At 49.4% G+C, this 17,020-nt stretch overlaps 1 protein-coding gene across 5 annotated transcripts in view; it reads right to left on the bottom strand.

Moving 5' to 3' along the window:
- Acacb (acetyl-Coenzyme A carboxylase beta) overlaps positions 1 to 17,020 on the bottom strand; it is a 104,441-nt gene that overhangs the window by 52,407 nt on the left and 35,014 nt on the right. For all 5 annotated transcript variants that reach the window (XM_006530111.3, XM_006530113.3, XM_006530112.3 and 2 more), the window contains 11 exons: positions 14,173 to 14,305; positions 9,886 to 10,024; positions 8,170 to 8,279; positions 7,944 to 8,025; positions 7,102 to 7,200; positions 6,394 to 6,503; positions 6,171 to 6,281; positions 2,922 to 3,131; positions 2,550 to 2,720; positions 1,534 to 1,695; positions 15 to 178 (listed from right to left, as the gene is read on the bottom strand). In XM_006530111.3, coding sequence (XP_006530174.1) covers positions 15 to 178; positions 1,534 to 1,695; positions 2,550 to 2,720; positions 2,922 to 3,131; positions 6,171 to 6,281; positions 6,394 to 6,503; positions 7,102 to 7,200; positions 7,944 to 8,025; positions 8,170 to 8,279; positions 9,886 to 10,024; positions 14,173 to 14,305 — 1,491 coding nt within the window. The remainder of the gene's footprint in view (positions 1 to 14; positions 179 to 1,533; positions 1,696 to 2,549; positions 2,721 to 2,921; positions 3,132 to 6,170; positions 6,282 to 6,393; positions 6,504 to 7,101; positions 7,201 to 7,943; positions 8,026 to 8,169; positions 8,280 to 9,885; positions 10,025 to 14,172; positions 14,306 to 17,020) is intronic.

Genomic DNA, 17,020 nt, shown 5'->3' with positions numbered 1-17,020 from the left:
CCGGAGATACTGACGAAATGGCCTCTTCACGGTTCTCGCCCCAGGAGAAGCAGTGCCCAAACTGGGAATCGGCGAACTCGTGCAAGCCCCCAGCAGCGGCCACGCTGAAGTAACCCCACACGTTCTTGTTGCTGCGGAAGTTCAGCTCCTGCACTGTCCCCGAGCTTGGCTTAAAGCCCTGGAGCCCAGACAGAGGAAAAAGAGAAACAGAAGTCAGTTCTCTGAGCACTTGGTTGGGGAGATAGCCCAGTCCCGCAAATAGCACTGACTTCCCAAGCAGAAGGACCTGTGTTCGATCCCCACAGCACTCACAGACTGGACATTTTCATAGCTAAAAATGTAAGTGAAGAGTGGGAAGGACACTCAGTGGTTAGGAACACTGCCCACTCCTGCAGGGAACCTGGATGTGGTTCTCAGTACCAACACGGTGGCTCATGAACATATGTGACTCCAGTTCAGGAAGTCCAACACCCTCTTTTGCTCTCCTCCAGTAGCAGGCCCACGTATGGTGTACACACATGCAAGCAAGCAAAACGCTCATATGCATAAACTAAACACACACACACATATATGTATGTGTATATATATATATATATATGTATATATATACACACACATATATACATATATTTGTATATACGTGTGTATGTATATTGTGTGTGTGTGTATATATATATATATAAACATATATACACACATATATATAATATATATTATATATTAATTTTAAATAAACTAGGTATGGTAGCACATGCCTTTAATCCCAGCACTCTGGAGGCAGAATTGGGCATATCTCTGTGAGTCTGAGGCCAGAGTTATTATAGAAAGGCCTTGTTTTAAACACACACACACACAATCTTTGATTAAAAAATAAAACAGGAAGGTCTGGAGAGAAGGCTCAGCAGTTGAGAGCAGTCTCTTTCAGAGGTCCTGAGTTCAATTCCCAGCAACCACATGGTGGCTCACAACCATCTGTAATGGGATCCAATGCCCTCTTCTGGTGTGTCTGAAGACAGCAACAGTGTACTCATAACACACACACACACACACACACACACACACACACAGAAACCAGAAGAGACTGGTGAGCCCCAGAACAATGAGGGGTTGGTTTGGAAGCAATGAAGCCAGCTAAATTGTTTTCAAGACCCAAGGAAGAAGAATAAGCCTCAAGGGGACCTCCCACAGGCTCCCTAAAACACAGGACTACAGCAAAGAGCACAGAAACCAAGAAACCCCAGAACTTGGGCTCCAAACCTGGCTACACAAGCCAAAGATGGGAACCGTGTGGCGAGTTGGGAGGGCTTACCTGACCCCGGCAGGCTGGAACATGACCACCACCCAGTGAGGCCATGGGAGTGAGGGGCCATGTGAAGTGCTTGCTGAAGCCCAAAGCTATGACCAATAGCTTCCACCCAGAGTTTCTTGGGTATAAGCTGAGAATTCTGAGTGCCAGCATACCCACACCAAAGACCAGGGCCCACCCTTCGCCACAAGTCTGCAGTTGGTGTAGACACAGGGACCCACACTTGCCTCATCTGGGTTTTCGCTGGTGATCCTGGCTGCAATGACGTGGCCTCGGGCAATGGGAGGGCTCAAGGGGGTTTCAAAAGGAATGGGGGTCACTCCCCAGGGGGACTCTCCGTACAGAAGCCGTATGTCCTTCAGTCGGTGCAGGGGCACGCCCATGGCGATCTAAGGAAGAACCCATCGCACAGGTTAGTGTGCTAGGATCCTGGCCCTGAGACATGAAGAGTAACAGGGATGTGAAGAAAAGGCTCAGTCAACACTTCCAGATATACTGAGCCTATAACAGTGGATGTGAAGAAGAGGAGGCTCAGTTAACACTCTCAGACACACTGAGCCTATAGTGTCTAGACAGTGCTATGCACAGGGGAACAGGAGAGGAGAGAAAGAAAGTCAGCTGATCCCGGTATCAGACACTTGAAGTCCAGTGCTTAGAAAGCTGATGCAGGAGGATCACAAGTTCCAGGCCACACAGGGATAGCCTGGGGGGCGGGGGGGGGGGGGGCAGGAACAAAGGAAGACTCAACTAGGAGCATCATATCAGGAGGAGCTCCGCCATTAAGCCTGAGGCTAGCCCCTTGGAGCTACAGAGAGAAACCACAAGGCTGGCTGGATGGTCACGGAGGCTTCATGAAAGCAACAAGGAAAGCCCAGGCATGTCACGGCCTCCACTTGGTGCACGTGAGCATGTGGTGGAATTCAGTAAAACAAAAGGATGCCAGAATGTTCTGCAGAAATTAGTGTGAATTGAACCAGGAAGAAATAACTGAGCAAATCCATACTGATGGACATTCAATCTGAATGCCAAAAACACCGATTTTGGGGCCAGTGAGATGGCTCAACTGATATAGGTGACTGCTGCCAAGCCTGATGACCTGAGTTCAAATCCTCAGGACCCATGTGGGGGAAGAAGAGAACCTACAAAACATCTTCTGACACGGCATGATGTGCTCACACTCACACACAACACATGTGCTCACACTCACACAACATGCTTGGGGCCCGGCTTCGAAGGTCCTCACCTGCAACTGCGCAGCAGGCAGGTTGACATCTGCGATCATTTCAGTGCACGGATGCTCCACCTGCAGGCGTGGGTTCAGCTCCAGGAAGTGGAAGCTGCCATCCTGGCTGTATAAGTACTCCACAGTCCCCGCGCTCACATAACCCACCATCTTGGCCAGGAGGACAGCACACTGCAGAGACAGAGGCCAACGGCAATCTCAGGTCACCATGAATGTCAGCACCTGTTCCCTTTCCAGGGGCACACTAAGGACCTGCCACATGGCAATCCTCAGCGACCAGACACATCTGTGTGATGCCTAGATCACCACCTTCCAGCCACCATGCCTGTAGCCAGGTCTGCCGACTAAGCCCACTCTTCCAAAGGCACCTACCTGTTCCATGAACTCAAACACGGCAGGCGCGGCGATGGTGGCCGGAGCCTCCTCAATGATCTTCTGGTGCCGCCTCTGAATGGAACAGTCCCGTCCGAACAGTGACACCGCGTTTCCATACTGATCTGCCAAGACCTGGACCTCCAGGTGCCGTGCGTTCTGGGCCAGCTTCATTAGAAAGATCGGCGAGCCCGGAATCTCACTCTGCACCTGTTGGGGAGGCACGGGTGGTGTCGGATCAGAGAGGATCCAGCTCTGGAAGCTTCTGGAAGTTCAACAATAGTCGTGATATGGGCAGGGGCTACCCCATACTCCACTCCCTCCTCGATTTCATTTTAATTCCAACAGACACGTGGTATGCTTTCTCATCGTTTTAAAGTCAAACACCGTACATAAAACAGGGCACCATTTCCTTAGTTACATAGCATACAATGTCCATACCCTGCTCAGATCCTGAAATCTCAGCACCCATGAGGCTGAAGCAGGAAGAGTGTGCTAAGTTTAGGGTCAGCCTGGGCTACATGGAGAACACAAGTCTAGCCTTAGCTATACGGAAAGTTCAAGGCCAGGCTGAGCTACACAGCAAACATAAAAACAACAGAACCCCACTGATTTTAGTTCTCTGGGAGTGCAGCAGCATGGTGCAGGTAATTAACATATTATGTACTTGAAATTTACTCAGATAAATCTCAGCACTCTTCCCAAACACACATAAACATGTGAGGTGACATGTCTGTAAACTGACTTGGCCGTGAGAATCACCCCAGGGAATATATGCAGGATGGGATGTCACACTAAACACCTTAAACATGTGCAGTTTTATCTGTCAAATACAGATCCACAGAGGGGTGGGGTATGGGTGCAAACTACTTTTCTTCCGCACATTCTATAGTACATAGAACACTTCTTTAGACAAAACATGCCCACATCCACCTCTGGGCTGCGGGAACCTGGGTGGAGAGAGATGGGACCCATCCCTGCAGCTGTTCAAAGTTTCTAGACGTACTTCCTGAGGTTCTGCTCAGCTCAGCAGGCACAGCACAGCAGAGGAACTGCGGTCGGGATATAGCACTCACACGTGCCCAGAGCGCGACCACAGAAACGCTTTCTAGAAAGTTCTTAAAGTGTATTGTCAGGGCATACAACGTGTACAGGCTTAACTAAGTCCCTTTCCAGGAAGCTTCTCTTGTTGTCAGAGTCTCACTGTAACTCTAGCTGGCCTTGGACTATGTGGACTAGTGTAACCTGTACCCACGCTTCTAACTCCAGTTCCAGGCCCTCTGCTGGCCTCTGTGGACACCATGCAGGCACATGGTGCACAGACAAACTGCCACACATACAGGCACATGAAACAGCCCTTGTGATGGTTTGTATATACTTGGCCCAGGGAGTGGCACTATTAGAAGGTATGACCCTATTGGAATAGGAGTGGCCTTGTTGGAGGGGTGTGGCCTTGTTAGAGTGGGTGTGGCCGTTGGAGGAGGTGTGGCCTTACTGGAGTAGGTGTGTCACCATGGAAGTGGGCCTAAGACCCTCACCCTAGCTGCCTGGAAATCAGTATTTTGCCAAGAGCCTTCAGATGAAGATGTAGAACTCTCAGCTCCTCCAGCACCATGCCTGCCTGGATGCTGCCATGTTCCCACCTTGATGATAATGGACGGAACCTCTGAAACCTGTAAGCCAGCCCCAAAATTAAATGTTGTCCTTGTAAGAGTAGCCTGGGTCATGGTGTCTGCTCACAGCTGTAAAACCCTAATTGGACACCCCTACACATAAAACTTAAGGGGAAAAAAAAGTTGCAGTTATCTTAAGCAACATAAAATCCTTCTCTCAAACGTGGCCAGGGAGGTGGACGGAGACACACAGCTGAAGGCTGAGCTGTAGCTCACTGGTACAGTGCTTGCCTAGGGCTCACAAGCTGTCTCCTGCACACCTCGCTGGAAAAAGGCGGCCTATCAGTACAAGTCAAATACACACCATCTCTTATGGGACTATGGCCTGGGAGTACCAGACTTGAGCACACTGCCGATCAAAGGCATTGGCAGAGAAAAGCAACACAGATATCATACCCACATGGAAACCGAGCATCTAGACACTTTAAAAGGAACCCCAAAATACCCTGTGCAAATAGGAGACCGTTTCGGAGCCACCCCAAGGCACAGACCTGCCTATCTGAAGGAAGGCTGCAAAGGAGCTGTGGGCTGTGAGCAGCGCTGTGCCATCCGCTTCAGAATACACCACAAGGTGGGTGTGTGGCTCACTGGCAGAGAGCATGCCTAGAAGGTGAGAGACCTGGGGTACCATCCCAGCACCCCCACCCAAAAAAAAAAAAGAGCTGGGGAGGGGGAGGGTGGCTCAGTGGTGTGGGGAAACTGAGTTCAAACCCTAGAACTATAAACACTAGTGCACTTATCTGTAATCCCAGCATCCTGGGACAGGAAGATACATGGAAGCTCTCATGTTCATAGGCACCTAGCCTAGTGTGCACAGCAGCAAAAATATTGAGACAAGAGAGCCTGTCTTAAACAGGTGGAGGACCAGCAATTGAGGGTGTCCTGTAGCTGGCTTTGGCTACTTTGTGGGTGATTTTTTTTCTTCCACCCTTCTCCACCCTTCCAACCCCCTAACACAAGAGAAGAGAGAAAGAGATTCTAAGTAAAGTCAAGGGTCAGAAAGGGGGTGACCCACATCATCGTTAGACTGCTTCCTGCTGACTAGGGGCATCAAGGTCCTTGGAGCAAGTTTAATCTTCACTGTCAAGATACCCCATTTCTTCTTCTTGTTTTTTTCTTTGCACTCGACTACTTAACAAAAGTCAACAAACAACAACCCTTGGGGGGGGGCTAGCATTTATAGACCCTCTGAAAAGTTCCCAGGATTCCCAGTATCACACAATCGCAGAAACGATGTGCAGCTGGTGAAACCACGCCCCTGCACGAGGCAAATCATAGTCCGCTGCTGTGGACAGTAGGAAGCAACCCCACAGCCCACACCCGGGATTAAAATGAAAGTGTGTTCTTATAATATTTCTGTATTTTTTAAGGAAACAAACTCTCACTACAGCGCATGCACACACACACACACTCACACTCAGACTCACACACACACCACAAACAACAAATAAACCAACAAAACCCAGCACCTGCAAACGTGGACCTGGCTTTAGGAGATGTTGCTAATCGAAACCATCAGCCAAGAATGGACGGAAGCAACCCCAAAGACAGGGAAGGCAGGGCAGGAAGCACTCACTTGTCGGAAAAGCATCGGGAAGTCCTCTGCACTCTCAGCCTTGCGGATACCTTTCCCGCCTCCGCCTTCGGAGGCTTTGATCATCAAAGGAAATCCTATTTTTTCTGCTGCCTGGGGGAAAAGGACAGACAGACCCCTTTAGAGGTAGAACAAGTCCAACCCCAGGGCGGAGGGAAGCTTGTATCAGATGGTGACCACGCAGACCCTGCACATCTGCCACTACCTGCAAGCCTTCGTCCACATCCTTCACACAGCCCTGCTCGTAAACGTCTTCGGGGACACTGATGCATTTGCCCTGGTGCCGGCTGTCCTCCGTCCACTCCACTGTGAGACCTGAAGGGGACAAAGAGGGTTGTGTCCTCCTCAGGACAGCAGGAACACAGCCCAGCGGCCACACTCCAGTGTCTCAGGACTCTGAATGGGAGTCAATGTTTAAGAAACATAGACAGGGTTATGAACACTTGCAGCTCCAGCTCAACTGTTAAAGTGTGTGTGAGTGAGTGTGCATGTGTGTGTTAGTGTGTATATTAGTGAATGTGTGTTAGTGCAAATGTTAGTGTGTGTATGTGTGTTAGAGTGTGTATGTACATGTATGTATGTTAGTGTATGTATATTAGTATTAGTGGATATATGTGTGTTAGTGCAAGTGTTAAAGTGTGTGTGTGTCAGAGTGTGTGTGTGGGAGTGTGGGTGTGAGTATGAGGTGGTGATAGTGTTTAAACCAGGCTCTCACACTGCAGCCCTGGACTGGCCTGAGACCCACTGTGCAACCCAAGCCTCTTGATCGCTGGGATTACAGACATGAGCTGCCACCACCAGTATATGCCCGAAGCTCCATATAAGGTAGTCACATTCTCATTTGTCTAAAATTTCCACACAAAAGAATTTTTCAGAACACATTCCCATCACCCCGAAGGTCTGCACCCCTTACCGCTTCCACTCCAGGGTAAGGTTGGGATTTGCAGTGTCTGCGCTACGATGGTGGAGGCGATCTTGTCTCCCAGGGCCCACATGGCCTCACTGGGGGGACCTGAGGTAGCAGGAAGGGAGGATGGAATAGGGTCAGCCACTGACAGGCAGAGCATTGACCGGGTGCACGGTATGGTGGCCAGACTCGGGAGAGCAAGGAGATGGAGGGAAGCTCTCTGCCTGCTCTCCCTCGCTCAGGGCCTTCTTTCAGCTTCCAGCATCTAGACCTGGACCTTATCCAAGCGAAAACCGAAAACTGAGCTCTGTAGCAGATGCAAGACTCACATTGGGAGGAACCAAGCATCTGCAGGAAGGATGCACACTAAAGGCTCAAAGAGCCAGCCCGCGCGTGGCACAGTGAGCAGGCCCTATGTGACAGGACCAACTGTGTGCATACCAAATTGTCTAATGCGTCCACAAGTGAAAATCCCGAGAGCCGCCGCCACCGCCACCGCCACTGCCACCAGACACAGAGTCATTTTTACCTAACAAAAAGTGAGGAGGCTCTGGTCCTGCAAAAAGCAGCCCAAAGATACGGCCCTCTCAGACACGTGATGCTCGGGCCAGCTTGGCTGGTACCTTAATACCAACAGAAACTTAGCACAGGTGCTACTCAGCACAGCATCACTCCATTTCGATAACCACAGTGGTTCCTGTTGCCATAGGTTAACACGCGCTCAGGGCCTCCCACCCCTTCCCCTCCCAAGGAAGCAAACTGATCCTGCGCCGTGAGGAAAGCACCCTCTAGCACAAGAAAGACCCTCTGACTCCGCACATCCCAATCCGACGGAGGGCACACGTTACCTAGGAAAGCAATCTCGTGTTTACACAGCAGCTCTGGAAGTTTGGGGTTTTCCGAAGCGTGGCCCCAGCCAGCCCACACGGCCTGCAAACACAGAGAGGCGTGAACAAGGATCTTCCCAACCCCCACCTGCTGCTGCATTGCACCCAGCACACTGCTGTGTCCCATCAGGCCATCCCCATCCCCACCCCGCCCCGTGGCCACCCCTGGGGAGCTGTGAACCATCACCTGTACAGGGATTCTCTTGGCAATGTCTATGATCAGCTCAACATTGGCATAGTTGTTGTTATTGGGTCCTCCTGGGACAGGGACGTACTGATCGGCCATCTTGATGTACTCTGCAGTTAAACAGGAGAGGGTGGGAAGAAGCAGGCAGAGAGACAAGAGCTGGTAAGGTGCAAGGCATCCTGCCGTTGAGGGCAGCCCTGGGGACTGTGCGGTGACCATGGGTGTCGTCCACAAAATCAGAAGAAAATCAAGAGTTTTACTTTTATGGCAATGGCTATGCTTTAGGATAAAAGGGAAAAGGCGGGGATGGGTATTATTAGTCCTACTTAAGGCCCATCTTAATGTTTTATTGTTAAATAAAGTGGTGTTTGGTGGTTAGTTTGATCACTGGGTCTCTTGGAAGCCCAGGCTAGCCTCAACTCTATGACGTCAAGGACGGACCTTGAACTTCTGAACTCTGCCTCTCAAGGACTGGGATTACAGTAATATGCCACTTCGTCTGGGTTTTTTTTTGTGTGTGTTATGAGGATTCAAACCTAGGGCTCCATATATGTGGGGGTATCCTACTGCATGCCTTTAATCCCAGCACTTGGGAGGCAGAGGCAGGCGAATTTCTGAGTTTGAGGCCAACCTGGTCTACAGAGTGAGTTCCAGGACAGCCAGGACTGCACAAAGAAACCCTGTTTCGAAAAATCAAAAGAACAAAAACAAAAACACACACAAAAAAAGAAATCCATCCACGATAAAGAGCAAAGGGTAACGGGGAGGGACATCGCCAAGCAGTGTCTGCCCCGTAGATCCAAACCCAATGCGAAGTCGAAGGTTGGTGTATCAGACTGGAATTCCCCCAAATCCTGAAAAAACGTCTGCAGTGGAATCCCAAGACAGGAAGAAAGCCAGAAAAAGCCACGCCTCCCTGATGCTGCCAAGTAGTGAGCATCAGGCACTGGGGAGGATCTAGGAAACAGCCTGACAGCCACCTTGTCTGCCCAGACTTAGAGGGCAAGGTATACAAATCGGAGCCAACCAGAGCCAAACCATGTGGAGAATGTCAGTGTGAGGTGACAAGAGGACCCCACAGGAGAGTGCCCCCTGCTGGCAATAGGCTGCTATGCCAGCAATGAACCTATATTCCTGTGCCTCTACTGTGGTATCTGTTAAATGGGACCAAGTAACAAGCAGGCTGTGTCTGTGCAGAGCTGAGCCTGTATTCCTGAGGGATGCGGACAAAGATGAGGTTGCTGGCACCAGGAAGAGCATCGTGGGCTCTGAGCGGGGGAGGGTCTACAAAAGCACTAAAAAGCAAATTGCTGACTTTACAGTATGTTTGGTTTCAACAGGACCAAAGGAAAATAAGCCACAGAGATTAACAAATAAAACAACACACCTGGCTGCAGGAAAGACAGCTAAAGAAACTGTTATGGGGAATGGAAGTGAGGGGGGTTGTGGGGATGAGAAAGAAGTGGGAAAGGAGAATGAACAAAAATTAATTCTCCTTGAAGATGCCATAATGACACCTGCTACGCTGTGTGGTGATTAAAATTTTAAAATGGATGATATGCATGCCGGCATGCAAAAGAGCACATAAGAAGAAGACAGTGAAAGAGAGCCTACAGCTCCAGGGTCCAGGAGGGATCTGTCTGGGCAGGGTGGAGGAGGTGAGGGCTGGCTGAGATGGATAGCATGGAGTTGAGCCGAGTGGTCAAGTTCAGGTACCTGCGTTGGCCTTCAGATCCTCGGGCGTCACCATGACCACGAACCGGATGGCACGTTCATTACGGAACATCTCGTAGGCCCAGCGGCGGATGGAGCGCATACACTTGACCGCAGCGATGCCATTGTTGGCGATGAGCACCTGAGGGAGACACCGGGAAAGCTGAGACATCGCCTCAGTGTCACAGAGCCAGCAGAGCAGGGGCTCAAAACCTATCTCTCTAAACCCGTACTTCAAACGGCCCTTCGGTTTCTTCTGCATTGTCAATGCTCTGATTTGGTATTTTTAAAAGCATCACTGAGCACCTGGGTGGCAGAGGCAGAAGGATCTCTGTGAATTCAAGGCCAGCCTGGTCTACAGAGCAAATTCCAAGATAGATAGATAGATGTGTGTGTGTGTGTGTGTGTGTGTGTGTGTGTGTTGCCAATGGCTGCTGAGAGGAGAGGTAAGAAAACCTTCCTTCCTGCATAACATCCCAAGGCTCTGGGAGCCTGCACATAGAAATAACACTAAATGGACCCAGTAGCCCAGTTGTGTGTGTGTGTGTGTGTATGTGTGTGTGTTTGTGTTTGTGTGTGTAACAATAATTACAGAAGAGGTCATGAATTTGGGGAACGGGGACCCAGACGAGTTGGAGGCAGAGATGGAGACAGATCCAGTGCTGTATAGAATGTGCTCACACACACACACACACACACACACACACACACACACACACAAACCTTTAGCAATAACTATACATTTTTGTTTGGTTGGGTTTCTTTTGTTTGGTTGGGCGTGGGCTTTAATACCCTCATCCGAGCTGGCTAGAAGTCAGTCTTCTCCTAGCTGCCTTCGGAACAAGAGGTGGAACTCACAGCTTCTCAAGCCCCACATCTGCCTGGACACTGCCATGCTCCTGCCTTGATGATAATGGACCTGTCAGCCAGCCCCAATTAAATGTTGTCCTTATAAGAGTTGCTTTGGTCATGGTGTCTCTTCACAGCAGTAAAACCCTAACTAAGACAATCCCCCAGCACTAAAGAAAGACCATCAGCATCTCTCAGGCCTGGAGAGATGGCTCGGTAGGCCTCTGGCTGCTCTGACAGGGGACCTGGGTTGTTCAGTTCTCAGCACCTACACAGCAGATCTTTTATAAGCATCTGTAACTCCAGTTCCAGGGGATCTAGCGCCCTCTTCTGTCCTCTGAGAAAACTGCATGCACACTGCATATATGTATGTATATATATACATGTATATATATATGTATATATATATACATGTATACATACATACATACATACATACATACATTCATACATACATATGCTGACAAACACTCATAATATAGAATACATAAATCTTTTGAGTTGGGCATAATGTTAGCACTCAGGAGGCAGAGACAGGCAGATCTCTGAGTTTGAGGCCATCCTGGTCTACACAGAGACTTCCAGGGCAGCCAGGGCTACACAGTGAGACCCTGTCTCAAAAAAAAAAAAAAAAAAGGGGGCTGGTGAGATGGCTCAGTGGGTAAGAGCACCCGACTGCTCTTCCGAAGGTCCAGAGTTCAAATCCCAGCAACCACATGGTGGCTCATAACCATCCGTAACAAGATCTGACTCCCTCTTCTGGTGTGTCTGAAGACAACTACAGTGTACTTACATATAATAATAAATAAATCTTAAAAAAAAAAAAAAAAGAAAAAAAGAAAAAAAGAAAAAGAAAAAGAATCCAGGCAGAATCTGTCTAGAAACTGAAGAAAGACTTCAAGGTCACAGATATCCTGGCTACAGAATGAAACCCTGTCTCAAAATAAATAATACCCGGGCTGGTGAGATGGCTCAGTGGGTAAGAGCACCCGACTGCTCTTCCGAAGGTCTGGAGTTCAAATCCCAGCAACCACATGGTGGCTCACAACCATCCGTAATGAGATCTGACACCCTCTTCTGGAGTGTCTGAAGACAGCTACAGTGTACTTACATATAATAAATAAATAAATCTTTAAAATAAATAAATAATACCCAATCTCCACAGGTAATTAGGCCTCTGGTCTCAAGCTCTGACTCACAGAGCAGTTCCTTCCTGTGTTCTCTCCCACTGCTACACAACCCTGGCCATGCTGCTAAGGCCTGGCCTCCTCTGAAGTGTGGGATGTGACTGCCTCTGTTTAACAGATGGGGAAACTCAGGCCCAGTCAAGCTCACACTGTGACCTCAGGCCTTGACCAAGGCTCCTGGCTCTCCTGCATGGCCCTGCTAAGTCTTTGGGGAACACCACTGCAGGGAAGCAAAACTGCAGGGGAGCACGACTGGGGAGGGGCACCCCTGGGGAGAAGCATCACTGCTGGGAGCACCACTGGGGAGGAGCACCACTGGGGAGGAGAATCACTCAGGGTGAGCATCACTGGAGAGGGCCACCACTGGGAAGGAATGAGTACAGCCTAACGTGGCTTTCTCATTGCTAAAGCAAGGCTTGGTTCAGAGGGCTGGAGGTGGCAAGGGAAGACACATTCTTGGAGCCCCATTGGGGGGAGCTAGATCTCTCCACTCTCATTTCCAGGTACAGGCTTTCTCATGAATCTCCAGTACTGAGGGCAAGCTGGGATCAGCTACTAAGTCAGAAAGTGTGAGAGCACCGGGCAGAGGCTACCTGAGGCTAGTGAGCTGTGATGTTCTGAGGACGAAACACCAGCCACAGTGGAGCCGGCTGCAAAACGCTACATCCATTCCAGTAGTGACACGTGTGACAGGCCCCAAAAACCTGGATATAGTCCAGAGGTGAAAAGTTCACGGAAACTTGGTCCCCTGGAAATTTGGCATCCCCATAGCTAGAATGCCCCAGATTTGTCCCTGCAATAATGTGGAGGGTCTTGCATGCTTTCTTACAGTATTTTACTGGATAAGAGTTAGAAATCTCAGGGCAAGCTACTCCCATATGCAAAAATTTACCATTATCTAGGAAGAAGGAAGATTGGGGTCTAGGGAGGAACCAGAGTAGATACTTAGAACTATAGATAGCTGAGTTACACCCATACACAGGAATTTACAATGGCCTATGGGGAAGGTGGACTATACAATAGACTAGAATAGGAACTACGGCAAGGGCACGATGCCCTTACCCCTGACTTCTAAGATTAAGCTGACCTTAGGTGGGGCTGCTTTTGATCCCAGATGTTAACATTGAATTTTATCCCAGCTGGTTCCTGTTAGCTTTTAAGTACACATTTCCCTGTTTTGTGTAAAAGTCACTTATAAGACTGCTGCTCACTTTGAGACAAATTACATTCAGATACCACACTCCCTTGTGTTAATATTGTCACCAACTCTTTGCCCAACTGAAACCGGGACCCCCAAATTTTTTTCTGCAGATTAAGGGGGGCTGACTGAGCCCGGTCCGCCGCAGCAAAACAGTCTCCTAATGAGTCCAAAATACAGAGTCTAGAAGTGGAGGAGTCCTGGGTTCAGTGGCTAGTACTGCATAGACTGGCCGTCATGGCACACACTTGGGAGGTACAGGTGGGATTATCACAAGGGCAAGTTTATCCTTGGGGTTTGAGGCTAGCCTGGGATACACAAAATTCAAAACAAAAAAACAAAACAAAACAAAAAAAATCCAAAACAGGGACTGGAAAGATGGCTCACTGACTGCTCTTTCAAAGGTCCTGAGTTCAATTCCCAGCAACCACATGGTGGCTCAAAACCATCTGTAATGGGATCCAATGCTCTCTTCTGGTGTGTCTGAAGACAGCAACAGTGTACTCACATAAAAAAATAAATAAATCTTAAAAAAAAGCAATGTTCTTTCCCAGGAGACCCTGAGTGTTTGGAGCAAGACGGAGGAACCATCAAGCCACGTTCAAATCCCTTCGACTCCTCTTATTAACCTTGGACAACCTGCATCCCACCTCTGGGCCACAGCTTGTCATGAACACAGGAGACATAACCAAGGGACCTGCTCACTGTAGTTCGTGGTCTCCTCTCCTCTAAGAAGCCCTAACCTCTGAAAGTGGCTGGCAGCAGCTTCGCTGCTCTCCTACCGTCGACCCAGGAAGTGGCTCCATTCCCCAAAGCACTCAGGAGCCTCTTGATCAAGGCCAGAGACTCAGTCTCCATTTCTGAGGAATGGGCTAATTCACCCATGCTGTGTGTGTGTGTAAAAAGCTCCCAAAGGCAAGCACTCATTGCCCAAACAGATGTCCCAAGAGGAGGCGTCCTCGACCTCTGAAGTGGGAAGAAAAAGCCTGATGCTGGACCTCCAAGAAGAAAAGGGCCCGGCCCCCTCAATCACTAGCCTATAAGACATGTCTCTACCTTCTCTATGACCCTGTTGCCTCCAAACCGAGTGACAAACTCGGCTGGGGACGCGACGGTGAAATCTCTGTGCAGGTCCAGTTTCTTGTGTTCTCGGCCTCTCTTCACCAGATGGAGTCCAGACATGCTGGGCCTGCAAAGGAAAAATAGCAGCCGTGAGGGAGGAAGCCTGGGGTCCCCAGGACAGGAGCCTGGAGCTGTACGGGCAAAGCCAGTGGCCAGAGAGTATCATACACACACACACTCGCTCACACACTCACTCACATACTTCATACATACACCCTGTACACATTCACATACACTCACATACCCTGAAATACCCTGTGTACACGCACGTACACACACACACACACACACACACACACAAACCTGGATGAACAAGAAGACTCAAGGCCAGACAGTGCTACCCTAGGAGGCCTGTGCCACTGTCCCTGCCCTGAGATAACTCAGCCCTTACTTGATTGACATGGTCCTGATTTGGGAACTTACAGCAGGGGCAGGTGTTCTGTGGTCAGGAAGGGGGATCCACACACTCTGACTCTTCATCTACCACCTGTCAAATTTAGCCCCTGTAGCTTCCATGAATATATTTTACAAAACTTTTGTTTTAAAGAACACAGTACAGGGGTTGGAGAGATGGCTCAGTGGTTAAGAGCACTGGCTGCTCTTCCAGAGGTCCTGAGTTCAATTCCCAGAAACCACATGGTGGCTCACAACCGTCTGTAATGGGATTGGATGCCCTCTTCTGGTGTGTCTGAAGACAGCTACAGTGTATACATATACATAAACAAAACAAAACAACCCCACCCCCACAAAAAAGAGCACAGTACAGAAGTTGTCCTTGTGACATCTTTGCTTTCCTTCCTGAACATCCAAACACACCCTCCCTCCCCACCCTGGGCCTGGAAATGTGGGAAGGTTGATCTAGCACCAGAGAGGTCTAGCTGAAGATCACGCCTACCCCACCCCCAACCCACTAATCCCCCAACCCCCCCCCCACCTCACCCCCAACCTCCACCCCAGAGAGACTAAGATGAAGGAAAGAGTGAGTGGATTGGGATAGAGACGGAAGGGAGCCTCTGAGCCAAAGGCAATCTTCCATGTTGGTCAGTGTGCCTGTGCGTGTCTGTATGGGAAACGCAGAGAGGAAGGGGACCCACCAAACCCTCTAGACTGTGGTGACCCTCATCCCTGTTGCATGATCAAATCTTTCTCCCTGGAGAGAATCGCCAGCTAAGAGCACTAGCTGCTCTTACAGAGGACTCAGTTCACAGCACCCACATGGGGCTCCCAGCTGTAACTCCAGTTCCAGGGAGTCTGACACACACACCCACTTTCTGACCTCCATGGATCACATGCATGGTACACAGACATATGTGCAGGCAAGCACTCATACACATATAATAAAAATAAATAGACTCTTGAGGCAGAGGCAGGTGGATCTCCTGAGTTTGAGGCCAGCCTGGTCTACAGAGTGAGTTCCAGGACAGCCAGGGCCACACAAGAGAAACCCTGTCTTGGAAAACAAAATAAATAAAAATAAAAGAAAGGGGGAGAGAGAGAGAGAGAGAGAGAGAAGAAGAAGAAGAAGAAGAAGAAGAAGAAGAAGAAGAAGAAACCTCTCGAGAAGGTCAGTATGGGTGACAACTCACTGCTGAGGTTCAGTAAAAGCTTGAAAAACAAACGAAAAATCACGTGACCAGAGAGGCAGGATGGCTAAGTGGGTAGAGGCACTGGCTGCCTGCCGAGCCTGAAGACCTGAGTTCAATAGTTCAATCCCCAAGACCCACGTGATGGGAGGAGAGAACCAACTCCTAAAAGTTGTCCTCTGACCTCCACACGGGCACCACGGCATATGCACACACACACACACATGTATATACACACACACATGTATACACACACACATGTACACATGCGCAAAACAAATCATTAAACACACACACACACACACACACACACATCAGAACACAGTGCGGAGGGTGGTCCCTGCCCCTTTCCCCTGTAACTCCCGTGAAAGAAAATTGCTGTTGGCTCTGGCATTTCACATCTGCAGTGTTCTACATCTGATACACACACAGACACACACTGCTGAATGGCTGTTCTTAAGGCCTCGGAACCATGGATGTCTGTCCTTCTTTTTTGTCTTTCCTCAGAGCAGGATCCTAATTTGGGGTGACTGGGGGGCTCCCTCTTTTTGGGGGTACTTCCTTGCTTTGCTGGAGCACACCCCTGGCAGCTTCATATCAGACACTGTGTATATTCAGCAGCGTGCAATGATGGTATCCCGACTCTCCCTGGCTTCCTGGTTATCACTGCCAGGAGCCCTGGACTATCTATCTGCTGGATGCTCTGCTGTGTCTGTCTGTTCCTCCTCCCTGGTGTGCCCTGTGGTTTTCATGGAAGACATCCTCAAGTGGCTTTCTGAGAAAGCTAGGGAAGTGGAGAAGAGGAGGGGGAAGGCTTGGCCACCTTGTGTGTTTGGTGACTGTTTTTTGGAGACTGCTTTGTTTTGTTTTGTTCTGTTTTGTTTTGTTTTGTTTTGTTTTGTTTTGTTTTGTTTTGTTTTTTTCTGCCCTGGGGTTCAGCCCACTAGTTTGATCTGTGCTGAGTTTTCGAAGCCTGTGTCATTGTCCTGTCAGAGCCTCTAAGGGTTTTTGCTTGGTTAGTGGGGTTTAATCTTTGATCCTTGGTGACGGCCTGGCTTTCCCATATCTCAAAGCTTCGTCTTCTTCTATCCCCTGTATCTGATGGTGTCATGGTGTACACAGCCACGTCTGTCTCTGTCAGTGAGGCTGTGGGCCTGTCAGGTCCTCTCAGTCTGGTGTCCTGTTTCTTTATGGTGCTG

This window comes from Mus musculus, chromosome 5, assembly GCF_000001635.26.
Source record: "Mus musculus strain C57BL/6J chromosome 5, GRCm38.p6 C57BL/6J".
Taxonomy (NCBI): Eukaryota; Metazoa; Chordata; class Mammalia; order Rodentia; family Muridae; genus Mus; species Mus musculus.
The sequence above is the reverse complement of the archived record's forward strand: the minus strand, read 5'-3'. Positions and strand labels throughout refer to the sequence as shown.